At 47.2% G+C, this 18,010-nt stretch overlaps 2 protein-coding genes across 2 annotated transcripts in view; both read right to left on the bottom strand.

Annotated features, from left to right (window-relative positions):
- LOC106812716 (maltase-glucoamylase, intestinal-like) overlaps nt 1-4,708 on the bottom strand; it is a 17,465-nt gene extending 12,757 nt beyond the window's left edge. The window contains exons 1-3 of the mRNA XM_014816660.1: nt 4,605-4,708; nt 3,200-3,371; nt 2,682-2,798 (exon numbers count right to left, since the gene is read on the bottom strand). Coding sequence (XP_014672146.1) covers nt 2,682-2,798; nt 3,200-3,371; nt 4,605-4,708 — 393 coding nt within the window. The remainder of the gene's footprint in view (nt 1-2,681; nt 2,799-3,199; nt 3,372-4,604) is intronic.
- Nucleotides 4,709-9,070: 4,362 nt separating this feature from the next.
- Nucleotides 9,071-18,010, bottom strand: part of LOC106812722 (maltase-glucoamylase, intestinal-like) — a 16,525-nt gene continuing 7,585 nt past the window's right edge. Inside the window, exons 2-6 of the mRNA XM_014816676.1 lie at nt 15,345-15,492; nt 12,699-12,868; nt 11,294-11,465; nt 10,589-10,685; nt 9,071-9,286 (exon numbers count right to left, since the gene is read on the bottom strand). Of these exons, the coding sequence (XP_014672162.1) occupies nt 9,165-9,286; nt 10,589-10,685; nt 11,294-11,465; nt 12,699-12,868; nt 15,345-15,492 (709 nt within the window). The 3' untranslated portion in view covers nt 9,071-9,164. The remainder of the gene's footprint in view (nt 9,287-10,588; nt 10,686-11,293; nt 11,466-12,698; nt 12,869-15,344; nt 15,493-18,010) is intronic.

Raw genomic sequence — 18,010 nt, 5'->3', positions numbered from 1 at the left:
TAGTTATATATAAGTACTATTATATATATAGATGAGAGAGAGAGAGAGAGATGAGAGGAGAGAGAGCAGAGAGAGAAAGAATGAGAGGAGGGAGAGAAAGAAAAAATGGCGCTCCGTACAATAATGAGGCAGCGTCCTGTCGCCGCCGGACCGTGAGTAGACGCTTCGATCTGCTTGTTGTTGTTTGCTGGCTGCTGAGGCAGAATTAGCTCTCGCGGGTGAATCAACGCAACGCACGCACGCACCGCCAAACGAAGCAATGATGCCACGCTCGGCAGGGGAAGATGAAATAGCCGAGCTGTGCCTGTCACTCGCGCGAGCGGTAGTTAATTGAGTGCTAACAATAAAAGGGCAGCACGGTCGGTCGATGTGTTGTAGATTTACTGCAATGGCATTTACGCTCTGAATCCTTCGCGTGGATGTTGGGCCATTATCTATGGTACTTATGAGCCGCGTTGATGTGACGCGTGTAAACGGCCAAATGTAAACTTAATGTCATGACGTTTCGGTAATGCGCTCTTCGCCCATTGTGCTGCATCTGTCTCGTCTCGCTCTCATCTCTCCTCTCTCGTCTCGTCTCTCTCTGCTCTCTCACCCCTCTCTCTCTCTCTGCTCTCTCTCACCACTCCCGCTCTTTATCCTCTCTCTCGTTTCTGCCCGTGTGCGCGTCGTCTCTCTTTCTTTTCTCGCTGCTCTCGCTCTCTCTGCTCATCTCTCTTCGTCTCTCTCCGCTCTCTTCCTCGTCGTCTCTCTCTGCTCACTCCCGCTCTCTTCGCCGACGGGGCGCCAGCTGTTCATGTTACGTATTCGGTACGCGCGAGGGCGCTTAGAAAGACGTGCTAACATGCGGCGAAACCGTAGAAGTTACGGACTAGTTAGGCTGTGTCCTATGACATTTCCATGAGGGCGAACGAAAAGAACTGACTCCCCCATGAAGTCGTCGCAGATAATAAACGTTCAAATCTGTGTGCTCAGTTCACCGCGTGCTACACTGCGTGTCTGCGAGTCAGTCTAGAACAGCAACGATTGCTAATATACGATTTTTTGGATCAGCTTCAATATGGGTTTATTCGTGTGCGCTCTCTCTTTCTCTATCTTTCTCTCGTTCCTCCGTTGATATAATTGCGACTATTTCAAGTGTTCGTTACGTCGCTAGCGAGTTTTTGGGGCTCATAAATCGCTATCATCGCACATCAACAATGCTCATTCACTGTATGTGCTGCATCTCTCGTTTGCCTTCGTGGCCACAATGACTCCTTCTCTTTTCTTCTCTGTGCTCTCTCTTATTATTTTATTTTTCTTCTCCACTCTCTCTGCGTCACCTTGTTTTCTTTTTCCTCTTACCTGTTTGCTCTTTAACCTGTGGCGTCTTTCCTTCATATGAAGTACTTTTTGCAAGCACCATGCGTGCGGATATCTAGAGAAAATGACAATGTCCTCCACGACCTGATATGAGCACATATGAAATTCCGAGAATCAAGATTAATTTAGATCTACAACTACTTCAAACGTCCTAGCACAGTGTGAACAATTTGCTGTCCAGTGTGTGATGTCTGAACAATATGTTCAGTGCTCAGCCTTTCTGAGTCAGGCGTATTAATGTCAGTGATCTAATTGATTACTCAAACAAGAGCGCGACTCTCAGCTATACGGCTGAGATAAGCCCTCCCAGGCGCGGTTGGGTTATGTTGACCTTCTAATGGTAATCTCGGCAAGGTGCCGTGCAGGTTTACAGCCACTGATGGGTTCGAAGAAGGTGCGTTAAGTACGTTATAGCGCGTTAGGGAAAATAACAGTACACAAGTAAACAGCCATAACCAGAACCCTTACGCACCTATAACTCGCATATCAACCCCCCTCTCGTCGTCTCTCACGTCTCTCTCTCTCTGCTCCTCGCTCGCACACAGCGTTGCTCGACTTCTCTTTCTCATCTCGCGCCCCTCTCTCTCTCTCCGCTCTTACGTGCGTTTTTGCTAAGCGGTAGTCAGTAATCGCGGCGAGACGCTTAGGACTATAGACGTATGTGTGGGCGCGATGCAATGCGGCAGGATTTTCTCTCCTTCTGCATGTGTCCTGCACGCGGAGCGGCACGTGTGTGCGTTGTTGGGCCACATTTACTCCTCAGAAATAGTACGGCCGTGATGCGGTCATCTCACAGCGGGCGCGCCCTGTTTGTAACGTGAGCGTAATAGGAACTGGTCACTGAATCTGACAATTTGTGTTGTGTGGAATAGAAAACGTCAAGTTATTAACGATTTAATCACAAACACCAACCTTGCGTGAATCGCTAATTGTACGAATTAATGAGTCTTTCTCTCGCCCCCCCCCCCTCCTGTCTGGCTCCGTCCCCTCACTGCTCTCAGTTGCTATATATGATCATATATATATATATATATTATATATATATAATATATTATATATATATATATATATCTATAGTATATACGGTAGTGTTACCACCACGTAGAAGACTCGAGTTTAGCACCTACCAGTAACGAGGGCATCGTAGCCGAGTCTTTGCCGTGTAGAGAGCAGAGCATTCGTGGAGCCACCAGTGCGACGCGTCCGAATCTGTTCCCGAAATCGGGATTACCGCGACCGTCTTCGCGCGCTGCTTTCTGCAAAACCAAACAATCGTGCGTGCGTGTGTAACGATGTACGATGTTGGCTGCACTACGTACCGTTTGGTCCTGAGCGTTGTGATTCCAGCAGAGCGGATAGAACGCTCCCAATTGCATCCATCGCTGGCACAACTCCTCTCCCGCGTTTCCATGGAAACCGCAGATGCTAGCACCAACCTGGAGCATAAGGGGAAATAATTTGTTTAAGGAATTTGCAGTTCTACGAGTTTGTTACGTGAATATCCGCACCCACGCCTACGCCTGACTGCACGTATACTAGCGTATGCGCGTGTGTGCATATGCCTGTGTGTGTATTTGTGTGCGCTCGCGTGTGCGCGCGTCTGCGTGCGCATAGGTGTAAACGATATAGCACGTGTATGCGTGTGTGTATGCGTGTGTGTGAGCGCGCGTCTGTGTGTGTCCCACCTGTCATCGATTCGCTTCGCTGTGACATCATGCTAGTTGCTAGTTGCAGTCGGCACTACTTTCACCAGACTAAGGATAGCCCGGTACATATATAGCGGTATATAGCAGGTGGAGTGAATCTATTAAACCTCTTCATCACGTGTGTCACGTACGTAAGGAATTCCAAACAGTCCAAACTCGAGCATAGCCGGAATGGAGCGTTGCATGTCGGGCCAGTTTGAGTGGTTGTCGGCTAGCAACGTGCCGGCGTACTTTCCCGCGCCTGGATACGTTGATCGTGACGTCAGCAGGCCTTGTTTGTCCCCGAAGATCCAATCGTTTGCCCTTCAAACGAACAAAGCTCTATTATCGATCAATCACTATATTCGATGAATAGTTTACTCGCACGCGCCGAAGAAATATGTCATGTCGAAAACGACAGTGCCGAGTTTAATTTCTCCCGGACTGCCGCCATTGTTGAAGGCTTCGTTTATATTTACCATCACGTGCATTATGTGTGTTATTTGTGAGCGTCCCACCTCGTACATCGATTCTCATGAGATCATAAGCAACTTATTAGAGCTTCAAGAATTATGAGAGACATGCCGCCATTATCAACGCCGTAACTGAGTTATTGTCGCACAAAACCTATAGTGATAGATGACTATAGCGTGCTCACGACGGCGCTTCGTTCACTGCGCCATATTTGGGAGGGAGCGTTGTCAGAACTACCCTCAAAGATACCACAAACGTTCCCGATGGGATTTAGGGACAATCAGCCTTTCCGCAACGCCCTCTTGTGCCCGTTGTCAGAAACATGATACATAGTTATGACTATCGTAACTCCTATGACGTTAGATTATTTAATTTAACTTTTGCACGACACTTCACTGTAAAGATCATGACATTTTCGAGTCATGACGTCATTTGTGACGTTTCTGACAACAGTTCCCCCTCCCGGTTTCTAGATTCCGTTATCGTCCGTAATTTTAAGCTGAGAACAAGATAACCAACAGAGAAGTGAAACGCCACCGACAGGGAGCGCCTGTTCGATTCAGGTCCTGGCTCATGCCGGTAGAGGCACCGGTTATAACACCATGTAGAGAGAGAGAGGGTGTGGTTTTAAGGACAATAGATGGGTATAGGATTGTCCCATCTTAGTGGGTTCGTGGCGCCTCTAGCGGTAGACATCGTCTTACTCTTGGGCGTGGTTGTTTCGAATCGTTCGATCTGTCATAGGTTACAGAATGACAGTATATAGCTGTTAGATCCCACCAGAGGCAGAATAACTACAGGCCTATGAGTAGTTAGGAATATTATGAGTCTAAAACAATATATTTTTATCATAAATTTACAAATCGAACTGACAGCGGCCCTCAAAGGCTCCGAAGGAAAAACTCTGCGTCTCGCGAACAAGTGTGACGAGATAAAAAGAATGACAGAGAGAGAAAGAGAGAGCGAGAGAAGTAGAGAGAGAGAGAGAGAGAGAGAGAGAAAGAGAGAGAGAGTGAGAGAGAGAAGAGAAGAGAGAGAGAGCACGAGAGAGAGAAGAAGAGAAAGAGAGAGAAGATAATAATCCTTGCGCGTTGCCGGCAGCCAATGCTAGTTCCGTACAGGCCTTTGAAGGTCATAGTGCGGTGCTCGACGTCGTCGCCCCCCGAGTGGCTGGGCACGCTGTCCATTGCCTAACAGAGTGTCTTCTGAACAGCGCCCAGCGCCACCGTAGTCTGCGTGAGCAGACATTCAACGAAATCGAGAACTCGGTTATCAAATGCCCGGATGAGATGAATTTTGTAATGTGTGTTAGCAAAGAGCGTGAAGAACTGCCAAAAGAGTAACAAAAACGAGTAAATTGAAAGGGTTTATGCGCTCCTGAGTGACATGTGTAATGGCTGTTTGGCGTTGTAGACATTGACGGGACCCTTGTTTTCGCCATTTTCTTTCCCGTATCATATATACGGTACGATTCTTTCTGCCCAGTGTCTGAGTCTCATAGTTGGGTCAGTTAGACTGTCAGGCTCATTTGTCGTTTTATTGGGCAATTAAACCACGAGCGAATAATTATTAGAAAGTTCTAAAGAAATAGGCGTTAACGATCTGATATACCGTACAGTTAGTCCGTAGTTGGTCCTCTACCGGACTTAGAAGGAGTTATTGGTATAATTGATATGTACTCGGCAGACTGATGGTGGATGATTGCGGAGTGTTGGCTGTCCCGGCGGTGCCGCAAGGCTGGCGCTGTTGGAGCGTTCACCGAGAGGCTCAGTTCTTGCGTGCCTGCAAAACGCCCAACTGAGATGATGGTATGATGATCGGAATTATTACTTCAGTAGAACCTCCTGAGTATACTTTACAATAACTAGATTTATAGCTAAATCTTGACACGTATGCTGAGTAATTTTTATTTTGTTACACTGGCCGTCCTCTGAATGATTTAGGCAACCATCCTCAATTGCCGTATAATATGAATATTGATATCAATTGCCTAGTAATGAGTAATCGGCAACAGGATGACGGAAGGAGGAATGTGTACACATTACACTTTAAGTGGGTTGATATATCAGCTTCATCAGTTTCTCACAATGCGTCCGCGATCGAACTTACACTTTCGCACATCTGCACCGCGACAATGTGCGTGTCTGTCGGTGACACGCAAACCTTCGCTAGGCAACGCTCGCTCTGGCTATTTCCGGCCAGCGGCGTGGCAGACACAAATACCTTTTCGACGTGGAGATTCGGGAAAGATTTGAGCATTAGAGACGGCCCGTCGCGGTGCGATATATATAATATATATATACTATACTATACATATAGAGAGGAGCAAGAGAGAGAGAAGAGGAGAGAGACGAGAGAGAGAACAGAGAGAGGAGGCGAGAGAAAAGAAAAAATGGCAGGCTCGTAAAACAAAGCAGCGTCGTCCGCCGGACGTGAGTGACGCTTCGATCTGTTGTTGTTGTTCGCTGCTGGGCTGAGCAGAATCTAGCGTTCGCGGTATCACGTGTCACGTGCACGCCACGCACGCCAAAGCAGCATATGCCACGTCGCCAGGCGAAAGATAAGGAGTAGCCCGAGCTGTCCTGGTCACTCTTCGCGCGGTAGTGTAATGGAGTCGCCCCACTCCCACCCAGGGCACAGCGCTCGTCGATGTGTCTGTAGGATTCCTGCGATGCATTTTACGCTCGAATCCTCGCGGTGGATGTTGTCCGATGTATCCCTGAACTGGTATCATGCAGCCCCTTGATGTGCACGCGTGTAAGGAACGGAAATGTAAAACTATATGTCATAACACGTTTCGTAACGGCTCTTCCTCATCTGTCTGCCGCTGTCTCGGTCTGCGCTCTCTCTCGTCCTCTCTCGTCTCTGCTGCTCTCTCCTCTCTCCTCTCTCCCCTCTCTCTCTCTCTTCGTCACTCACATCCCGAGGCTCTCTTTCCCTTCTTCGTCGTTCTCCGAGGGACAGTGTGCGCTCCTCTCTCATTTCTTTCTCAGCTCTCTCTTGCTCTCTCTCTCTCTCTCTCTCTGGGTCTCTCTCGTGCCTCTCGTGTCTCTCTCGTCGTCTCTCCACTCCGGCCTCGTCCTATTCCCCCTGGCTTCTCGGTTCTCGGTCCGAGTCGCCCCGCGGCCGGTGTGCGCTCCTCTCTTATTCTCTATGCTCTCGCTCAACCCGTCGGTGCGCTGCGCTGCCGCCGTCGGTTTCGGTCTCTATCTCGTCTTTGACTCCTACACTCTGGCCCTCGTCTCTCTCCCCTGCGTTGTCCTCTTTTCTCACGGCGGCATCCGCGATATCTCCCCCCTCGGTCTCTCTCTCTCTCTCATCTCTCATCTCTCTCTCTCGCTCTCAGCTTCGCCAGATTCGCTTGCTAGCTTTCTCTTTCTATCTCGCGCCGCGCTCTCTCTCTCTCCGCTCTTACGGGTGCGTTTGTGTCTCAAAACGGCGTAGACTCAGTATCGGCGCGAAGAGCGCTCTAGCTATACCGGTAGCTTGCGCGGAGTTGGCAATGGCGGAGGATATTCTCTCCTTGCTGCATGTGTCCTGCCACGAGCGGCACGTGTGTGCGCTTGTTGCCCAATTTCTCGGGCTTCACAACATAAGCTACCGTCTCCGTGATGCGGCTCAATCTCACAGCGCGCCGCCTCGTTTGTGACTGAAGCCTAATAGGAACCTTGTCATGAACGTCTGACATTGTTGCGTGAGTGGAATAAGAACGTCCAAGGGTTATAAATGATTCTAATGCACAAACACCAACCTTAGCCGTGAATCTAACATTATTACGAAATATGATCTTCTCTCCGCCCCCCCCACCCCTCCTGTCTCTCCACTCCTCCCTCTCTCTGTGCTATATATAAATCTATATATAATATATATATATACTATATATAGATATATTATATATATATATATATATATAATGATTATATCGTGTGGTTAGCAGCCTACGTAGAAGACTCGGGAGTTTAGCACCTACCAGTACGAGGGCATCGTAGCCGAGTCTGCCGTGTAGAGCAGAGCATTCGCTGGACCACCAGTCGACCGTCGAATCTTTCCCGAAATCGGGATATGCGACCCTTCCCGGCTGCTCCTGCAAAAACAAACATTTCCCGTGTAATAGCCTTTTCTCGGCGTGGCGCCAAGCCGACCGCCATCTTTAATGTGCGCCTAAACACTTTATACAGCCAGGAGAACGCGATAAACGCACGCGTGTGTATCATGTTCTCCGGACCGAGGTTGTTGTAGCGGCCAGGAGCAATCGGGAATTCAATAATCGAGGAGTAATGTTATGCAAGGAGTACATGTAAGTCGTAATATCGGGGATGATGCTAATGTAGTATTTATTAATTCTGATACATGTGATAATGTTATTATATATTTATTTATTTATTTATATATTTATTTATTTATTTATGAAACATTCTACTGCAATATTCTATCTTGACACTGCTAAGATAGATTCGCATTTCCTATGATATGATGTAGGGAAGCGATAGCGCTGTATATCTACATCGTATCCTATCTCCGGTCGCGTACAAGATCTGCAATATACGTGATTAACACGTCACTCTTCGTCACTCACTCCATCCGCAGTCTTGATGAACACATCTCGTGCCTGACCTCTGCTGAAGGGCGAACCCACGGTTAAATCGTCGGTTTCGACGCCAGGTGTCAGCACGAGCGCGCCGCGCTGTCCGTGTCTGTGAAGGTCGGAGAGGAATTCCGGCAGACCTTTCATCGAGTCCTCGTCTAGAGTCAGCGTGCTGTGGTTGTGCGTGCTCGCGAGGTCAAGATGCTGCACGTCCTGCGGTATTATACGTGACCACCGTTATCAGAAACACGCGTACGCATGTGTGTGGCGGTCCAGGAAAACCCTTCAAAATATTCAACACTGTTAATATGACAATTCTACACATTCTCGTTTATTCAGAACTGAAATTTTATCATGAAAAAAAAAAACTGCTACTACAACCAAAGTTATGATAATAGCTCTAGGGTAAGGATCAGTGCAATAGTGTAACGCGTATATAAGCATACGGCTGAGACTACAAAAAATAGATACGAGTAGTACACTCTAAGACTAAGACTAGAATTTTGTTGCCAAAACTGATATTATAAAGTAACTGTAAACTCAGTTTCTGACAACGGTCCACTGGGTAACGAAGCGACTTGATATGAGATAACTTTAAGAGCAAATAAACAATATATATATATAGTTACTATATAGTAATATATATATAATTAGTATAATAATTAAGCAATAGTATGTTTATATGGTGTTCGTGTAACTTGATAGTCCGTTTTTATGAAGAATCGAAACAACCAGCTGACATATATTCTTGAGAGCCAGAATGCGGCAGAAGGAACAAACACTCTACGCACCGATCATCTTACAAAGACTCCCGAGTCTGCGATTGCGAATTCTTCCCCTCCCCCCCCCTCTCTCACTCTCTTCTCTCTTTCTCTTCTCTCTCTAGCCTACACTCAATCTCCCGTGAGCTGCCTGCCAGCCGCACACCGGATGACTCACATACGGGATGTTGGTGTTGCGCATCCTCTGCACTACGCTATACACGGCCCCGATGCTCGGGTAGCCCTCGCGACCCAGCTGGAAGCCTAGAGCCCAGTAGGGCACCATGAAGGGCCGTCCTACGGCCGTGCTGTGCTGCTCGTAGACCGACTCGGGTGTAGGGCCGAGGTAAATGTAGAAGTCAAAGATGCCGCCGATCGTGCGCGGTATGTGATGGAAGGGCAAGGTTGTAGCACGACGTCTGTCAAATACATCAAACATATAAAATACACGCAGTGAGATAATAATAGGTGATGGAAGGAAAGACTTCTAAGACAATGTCTGAGGTTGGGTGCCTTTGTGACGGCGGGAACGTACGCACGCGTACACACATGGGCCACACACGGACGCACCATGCAGCGCACGCACTACACGTACGCACCACTCACAGCACACCGTACCAGGCACCCGCACCGCAGCACGCGTACACATGGGCATGCACGCACGCAGTGAGATACGAATAGGTTAAAGAAGGCGGTAAATCCGGTCCACGTATGTAAAACAACGTAAAACACATGCAGTAACATGGTTGAAAGAAATCAAAGATTGTATAACAACGCGTGTAGAAAAGCAAATGTGAAATGCACTCGGAGAGAGAAAGAGACAGACAAGAGAGAGGAGGAGAAGAGAGAAGAGAGAGAGAGAGAGAGAGAGAGAGAGAAGAGAGAGAGAGACAGAGAGAGAGAGAGACAAGAAGAGAGAGAGACGAGAGACAAGCTGCGCGGCTAAGCTAGAAAGCCGGAGATGAGAGAGAGAAAGAGAGAGAAGAGAGAGAGAAGTAGAGAGAGAGAGGCGGTTGAATTCCGTCTCCTTGGGGATGATTGCCTTCCCCTAGATCAGCGCTCCCCCTTCTCCGCAGAAAGAAGAAAAGTCCCACGCCCGTCAACCCGGAAAAATGGGCTCCGGCCCGACCCGAAAATTGTTATTTCCTGGTTTCCGCTCTATCTCTCTCGCCGGTTTCTCACGTCACGCCCGCATGCAGATGCACGCTCGCCCGCACCGCGTGTGTAACACACGCCGGTGCATGCTACGAACACACGTATCACGTAGCACGCACGACACACACACAACCACACACACAACGACGAGCACACCACACACACACACACACACAGCACACACCACACACAGTTGCATGTACGCACATACGTACGCGCGCGGACGCGCACACAACACACACACCAACACTTCCATGCACACACGCACACGCACACGCAGCACTCAACGCGCACACAGCACGACTCACGCGCACACGACACACACCACGCACACATCACACACATCACAAAAGTCACACACACACTGCCCGCACGACACTCATGCACACACGCACACGCACACTCACGCGCACACGACGCACACATCCGAGCGCGCGCGCGCAGATCACAACACTAACATGCCACACACACACAGTGACACACACTCACACACACACACACGCGCACACATGCACACGCACACGAAAACACACACGCCCCCACCACCCTCACATGTATAGACTCACCCATGGCGTTGCTGTTATGTAAGAAGACTCCGTGTGTGTATCCCCCTTCCTCTATGCACATGTAGACCGGGTGTACGCCGGCTAGATTCGCTCCCTCCTGCAAGCGGACACGCGCAAGTCGAGCGTGCGTTAAACACTCACGAAGCAACACGAAGTTATTTGAAAGCGTTTGTTTCATTTCCTCGTTTTACCGCCACACATATATACTCTCACTGTGTACATAGACGGCATATAGTAAGGTTTATATACGGTATATTAGTCATGTGTGTATGTAGACGGTATACATAGTAAGGTTTATATACGGCATAGTAGTAATGTGTGTACATAGACGGCACATAGTAAGGTTTATATACGGTATAGTAGTAATGTGTGTATGTGTATATATTGCATGTTCTAAGGTGGGAATGGATGGCATATACTGATGTCTAATTCGAGTAATGTATATATTCACGGTATAGATGTGAGGATCCCCCCACTCAGGAGTGACCCTGGCGCCGGAGTCAAATAATATTTGTTTCTCCTATCTTCATGCGCGGTGCGTCGTGTGTGTGCCTACGTGCGTGTATGCGTGTTCGTGCGCGTGTGTCTGTGCGTGCGTGCGCGTGTATGTATGTGGTGGGCGCGCGTGTGTATGTATGTGGTGTGCGCGCGCGCGTGTATGTATGTGTGGGCATGTACATAGAAAGACTAACGTGCTCAGCTTACGCGGGCATGCTGCGACGTCTGACTGAACAGCGTCCATGTCTTCCAGGCGGCGGCGTGTCGGTAGCGACCGCGCACGTGCTCGCCGACGCCGTACACGTTCTCCGACGGCAGCGACGTCGTCAGCTGCAGGAAGTAGTCGGAGAAGACGAGCGCTCCCGCCGACGTGTCGAATCTAGCGCGGGAAGGGAGAAAGGGTTAAGGTCGTTAGCATTCGGTAGAGGCCGTACGGAGTGAACCGTAGAATACTCACAACGTAGGGTTAGTGTTGAGGTAGGATAAAGGTGGCTAGGGTTGGAGTTAGGGAGCAGGGTGTAGGGTGCAAGGTTATAGGGCTAGAGAGCAGTGTGTAGGCTGTAAGGTTAAGGTTAGGGTGTATGGGGAAAGGTTAGTGTTAATGTTAGAGTTAGGGTAAGGCAAGGGTAGAGGTAAGAGTGTAAGAGTAATGGTAAGGATGCGAGTAAGATTAATGGTAGATATAATGGTAAGGATAAGTGTAATAGTAACGGTAAGGGTATGCTAATGTAATGTAAGGTAAGGTAGGGTAAGATGCGAGTTTATAGTTGCGATTAAGGTTCTGGTTATGGCTGTTTACTGTTTTACTGTTATTTTCCCTAACCCTAACTCTTAACAACTTCTTCGAACCCATCCAGTGGCTGTAACCTCGGCCCTAATGCGATATTACCCTTAAATTCAACCATAACCCAACCCCTGACCTTAATCTCAGCCATATGCTGACCCTCTTGGTTGAGTAATCAATAGATCACTGACATTTACATACGCAGACGCAGAAAGCTGACACTGAATATTGTTCAGACATCAGACACTGACAGCAAATGTTCACACTGTGCTACGTAGTAGTTGTAGATCTAAATAATCTTGATTCTCGGAATTTCAATTGGCTCATATCAGGTCTGAGACATTTCATTTTTTAGATATTGACGCAGGTGCTTGCAAACATCCTCCTGAGAGAAGCCGCCAAGTTAAAGAGCAAGAGTAAGAGGAAAAAGAAGAGTAAGGAGTAGAAGAAAAATAAATAAAAGAAGCCGAAAAAAAGGGTTTGCCAGGAACGTATACATATAGAATTGTTGATGTTGGATGATAGCGATTATAGCAAAAACTCGCTAGGCGTAACGAAACTTGAAATAGTGCAAATTTATAACGGGAAAAACAAATAAACATATGAAGTGATCCAAAAAATCGTAATTAGCAATCGTGTGTTCTAGACTGACTCCACGCGTTACCGTGACTGAGCACACAGATGGAACGTTTATTCTGGACGACTTATGGAGTCAGTCTTTGTTCGCCCTCATGGAAATGTATAGAGACACGCCTAACTAGTCCGTAAACTTCTACGGTTCGGCTCATGTTAGCACGTCATTTCTAACGCCCGCGCACGAATACGTACATGACAGTGCCCGTTTCCTTTCTCGTCACCTTCAAGCTAAAAGGCGTGCTTTGGAACGTGACATTGTAGGCGGCCTCGCTCGTTGAGTTGACATCTAACGCGTCGAAATCCTCCTCAACTGGAACCATTGGCAGTGGCGCCTCGTAGCGGTGGTTTTCAGCGTCCGTCAGCTGCAAAGAATATGTGAGCGCGGATTTTTTTTATCACCGGAAAGAAAAATTTCGCGCAAAAACTTAAAGTCGTGGCTCAAGCACATGATTGCGTAAAGACCTGCGGCATTAAGTTGAAACGGATGTGCAAATATTTGACAGTGCAATGTAATTTCGCGTTTGATGGAATTTCGCGTTTTTGATGGAGTTTCGCGTTTGATGGAATTTACTTCCGATCAAGATTGACGTGTATTGTGAGTGAAGGTGAATAGGTAAAGTGCTAAGACTTGTGCAGCGAAGCGGCTTTTCACTGTTTTGAAATGTTTACAGTTTTGCATTAATACCGAAGACGAAGTGAAATAACGCGAGACGCAGTAATGAAGAGGAGGCGCGCTTGCATGTGTGTGCGTGATGTGCGTGCGTACGTGCGTGTGCGTGCGTGCGTCTGCGCGCGTGTGTGCGTGCGTGCGTGCGTGTGCCTACTTAAGTGCTTGCTCACGTGCATGTGTGCGTGTGAGCTGAATACGCGCGTGCTTGCGTAAGTGCATTAATTGCTCTAGTACGCTTTCGTTACAAGTAACACTCTGTTTATGTGCTACTTGGTTTGTTTGAACTTGTCAGTTTCAGCGTGTCAGTTTGTAGCGGTAAGGAACTCGTGTGAGGTGTATCAAGTGTTTGTAATATTGTTTGGGGCGGGTGTGGAAGGCGCGTCTTTTGTACATGCATGCTGGTATTTGCACGCGCAATGCATATTTCATGACGAATTCATACTGTATATGCACTCTCTTGCGTGTTTCCTTTCCCATAATTACATCAATAGAAAGCTAGTCTGGTATATTCAACATCAAGGGAAATTATAAAATGCGTATTTTCTGTTTTAATTTATTTTGGATAGTAGGGAATTTATCAGCCGGCTGAATCAACAAATAAAGGTGTAGGCACACTGCCCTCACACACTTATTCGCATTACTCGCATATACTAACGAATATACATACGTACGTACCCACGCACGATAGTACGCAAGTACACTCGCCTCGCACACAGAGAGAGAGAGAGAGAGAGAGAGAGAGAGAGCGCGCTAGAAATTTGTTAAATTAGGCTTTTTTAATTGCAAAGATTTTAATATATAGTATATGTGTATTTCTTCTTCTTCCGCCGGTTCTTCGTTCAATATCTCCCTTGTCGCCTGCGAGAACTGATTAGCTTAGGATAGGAAATAGATTACTAAAATTAGGACGCAAAGTTATAAGTTATCATCATCACAAGCAGCTCTATCTATAATTAAAATTGACTTTACGTTGAACAAGATTACGTTATTTTTTACGTTTTACATATTACGTTCTAGATAATCGGTATACAAGTGAATTTTAAAAGGCCATCGAGTGACAGTCAGCATTTTCATGTATGCAGTCATATTACACACACACGCGCGCGCGCGCACCCACACAACGCACGCACGTACACATACAGAAACACACGCACACGCGAACGCACGCCTCATTCAAATAAATAATTATCGCCAAGTATTACCCGTAGTTCACGTGAGCTGTTTATAGAGGTAATAGCAGCCAGAAGTTCACACTGCAGGTCTATATAATATAAACTCATATTGAACCTTTTCTCTCTAGAGCTCTTTAACCGATAAATGTGTAACATTTTACAACAAAATGCGTTTATCGAACAATCGCCCACTTTTGCTCCAGCCGTCAAATACAAAGGGGCCGTGTGTATGGGCTCACATATGGCAATTGATTCCTGAACGGCTAAAGGACCTTGCGCATTGACGGGTCCTACTCGCCAGGTCCGGGTCTCCGTTACAATCAAGGACATTTATTAATGGAATCCTACTCAAATTAGAAAATGCAATTGGAATTCGTTGGAATTCTAGTAGTATTTGTTCTACGGTGGCGATGTACATTTGACTCGCATCGTGGATTTCCACAGTTAGTTCAAGTTGTTCAAAGTAACGACTTTGTTTTTACACGATTGCAGTGAGGTTTCATGCCTCGCCTGTGATTTATTTTTGTCATGCCCGCCTTATCCAGCCGGAGCTTCAATCTCAATAAAAACATTATTAAATTCTCCACACGCTCACGTTTGTTTCTTTTTCGTTGTTTTAAACATGGCCGAATTTCTATCGTTCACACGGCGCTTGTGCAAGGCATTGTCGTAGCTGATAATCTATTGCCATCTACGCCTATTGGGTGTAAGGAGTCATTGATGTTTGCTTTACCTACGTGAAGAATCATACGCCCAACCTAACCACACCCGACATCAGCCGGACTACACGAACAGAGACTATTCATGAAAGACTATTCAATAGAGACCCTACCCTATTCATGAAAGCACCCGACATTACTGCACACATGCGCATGGAGATAACAGACTCGATAGGTCATCAATCTGTGCATTAGTAAACACGTACGTAACGAACTAGATGGCGTTGAGAGGCGTCTAAATATATAGATTATATAGGGGCGGCGTTTAACTTTTTACCTTTATCCGCAGGCGTGATTTAGTCTGCATCTCTACTTCCACTTTCAGTTTCGTCGTCTCGTCTCCGAACATAGGAGGCGTGTGCAGGCGTTCGATGGTGGCAGTCCAGCCCTTCTCCGTCTGTTCGGGCTCCCCTACCATGTAATACCTAAACAGCGGCGACCGCGGTAACGGGTAATGAGTAATATCAAGAGTAGATAATAGCCTCGTTCACACGAGACCTCGTATTTCTGAAATACCAGATTTGCGAAATACCGTATCTGAGACAAATACGCGGGCGAGCGCTCACACGCTGATTCGCGGCTCCAGAAATACGGTATTTGCGAGCTGCGAGCTGCTTTAAACAATCAAGCAAACAATGCAAAATAAACAATGCAATGCGCACCAACTGCCGATAAAATACGTAGACTGGTCCGCGCTCGACAGTTTTACTCGCGTTACACTGGAACTGTCGAGCGCGGACTAGTCTATAAAATACGCGGCTCCAGAAATCCGGTATTTAGCGTTCACACGAGGAAATGCGCGGTCCAAGAAATCCGGTATTTAGCGTTCACACGAGGAAATGCGCGGTCCAAGAAATCCGGTATTTCTCAAGCACGGCAAATTATTCGGGGTCTGGGAAGCCTCGTATTTACATGAAATACCGGATCTGTTTAGATACCGTATTTCTTGGGCCTCGTATTTTGCCTCGTGTGAACGCTAAATACCGGATTTCTTGCTACGTGTGAACGCGGCTACTGTACACATGATAAAAGAGCCAAGTTGCAAAAACGCACGATTCAATCGCAAATCAATCAAATCGAGAATCAGTAAGTGATCGTTTATCACAATCAATAAGTCATATATGATCGGAATCAATAAACGATCGATAATCGGGATCAATAAGTGGCCGATAATAGAAACCGATAAGTAAGCGATAATCGGGACCTATAAGTGGTCGATATAATAGGAATCAATAAGTGATCGATAATATGAATCGATGACCTGTGATCAATCACCATCTATATTGCCATACTCGACGATCGCTACGATTGCATCGCGCCGACATTCCCCCCACTCGTTCGATTTCCCGATTTCTCATCCATTCAATGCATCGATTTCATTGTAGCTAAGCGAGTACTAGAATTTACTACCCCGCTATACAGCCTCCCCCACCACGGAACAACACACGAACGTGCCACAGTCACAGCGATGTGCGACCGGAGCGGGGATATATACTCAGTAAACCGCAATCCGCCTAGAACGCCCGTAACATTGCACGAAAGCGTGTTGCCGGCAGATATTTCCATGCGTGCGCGTGTATATTACTCAGCTAAACAGTATCCCGCTGTAAGTGTAAGTGGCATAGCGTTACGTACTCCTCCTGCGTGCGGGGAGGAACGAGCTGTTGCCGATATGTTTGCTTGTTACTACAGGGCGCGAGGCGGTGGTCGGGAGGAGAAACAAGACTCGATAGCTTGCCGTGTTACCGCTGCTGCTTGCTGCTGCTGCTGCGGGACACAGCGTAGCAACAGCTGCTGCACATCGTCATATATACATGCGCCCCGCGAGCGTGCGTGCCCCGGCGTGTGTGTGTGTGTGTGTGTGTGTGTGTGTGTGTGTGTGTGTGTGTGTGTGTGTGTGTGTGTGTGTGTGTGTGTGTGTGTGTGTATCTGACTACCATCCGACCGATGCAAGATAGAGAATGTGAATCTCTTTCATGATTTAAATCATTTTGGTCTTGATACGATCATTTTTTTGTCGTGATTGGATAAAATGGGTTGCTATTGAAGAGCTTTCTTTGGTCGCTATATGCCGCTGTTGTAAGCAGTGCCGCCTATATATATATATATATATGCGATAAGAATCTTACGGGTTGTGAGAAACATCGTTGCTAGCTGTATGGACATGTGGACGTGTGGACGTGTGGTGTATATAAGGAGAAAATGAATCGAGATCGCTATCCATCAGGAGTGAATAAACACAAATCTATAGCCTGTTTTTATTCACTTCTGCTATCCATATATACTTCTGCTGATATGCAATATAAGTACCTAACGGCATGGGAAAGATTCTAACTGGAGCTAGACGTTTGACGTATGTTATGTATATGAATAAGAATCTAACGATCCGGGTCCCGTTGTCAGAAAAAAAATTTGTCAAAACAAAAGTGCGCTGGCCCGCTACCCAATGCGCAATTTTGTTTCTGACAACGGGGCCTTGGAAGCGAGACTACTGACAGCAATGCTAGCTAGACCTCTGCGGACGCATGCTCTAGAATAGCATAGAATAGAATAGAAGAAGCGATACCAGTAATTAGCTATAGAGGCGTGAACGTATATACGACACTGTGACGCGCCCAGCATGAAAGCAACCACGGTGGTGGGATTCTCCTGGGACTATGTATTGATCGTGTTGATGATAGGGGTGCAGGATGAGCGATGCTGTAATTGGGTGAGAGGAGTATACTGCGCGCCCTGCGGCCCTCGATGTGACGTCATTAGGGTTAGGGAGGCGGGCACTCAGGAGTGACCCTGGTTCCGGGGACAATTAATATTTGTTTTCCCCGATCTTTATGCGCGCTGCGTCGTGTGTGTGCTTGCGTGCGTGCGTGTGTGCAGTGCGTGTGCTTGTGTGCACTGCTGCAGTGTGTGTGTGTGTGTGTGTGTGTGTGTGTGTGTGTGTGT

The sequence above is a fragment of the Priapulus caudatus genome, unplaced genomic scaffold (assembly GCF_000485595.1).
Source record: "Priapulus caudatus unplaced genomic scaffold, Priapulus_caudatus-5.0.1 Scaffold678, whole genome shotgun sequence".
NCBI lineage: Eukaryota > Metazoa > Priapulida > Priapulimorpha > Priapulimorphida > Priapulidae > Priapulus > Priapulus caudatus.
The sequence above is the reverse complement of the archived record's forward strand: the minus strand, read 5'-3'. Positions and strand labels throughout refer to the sequence as shown.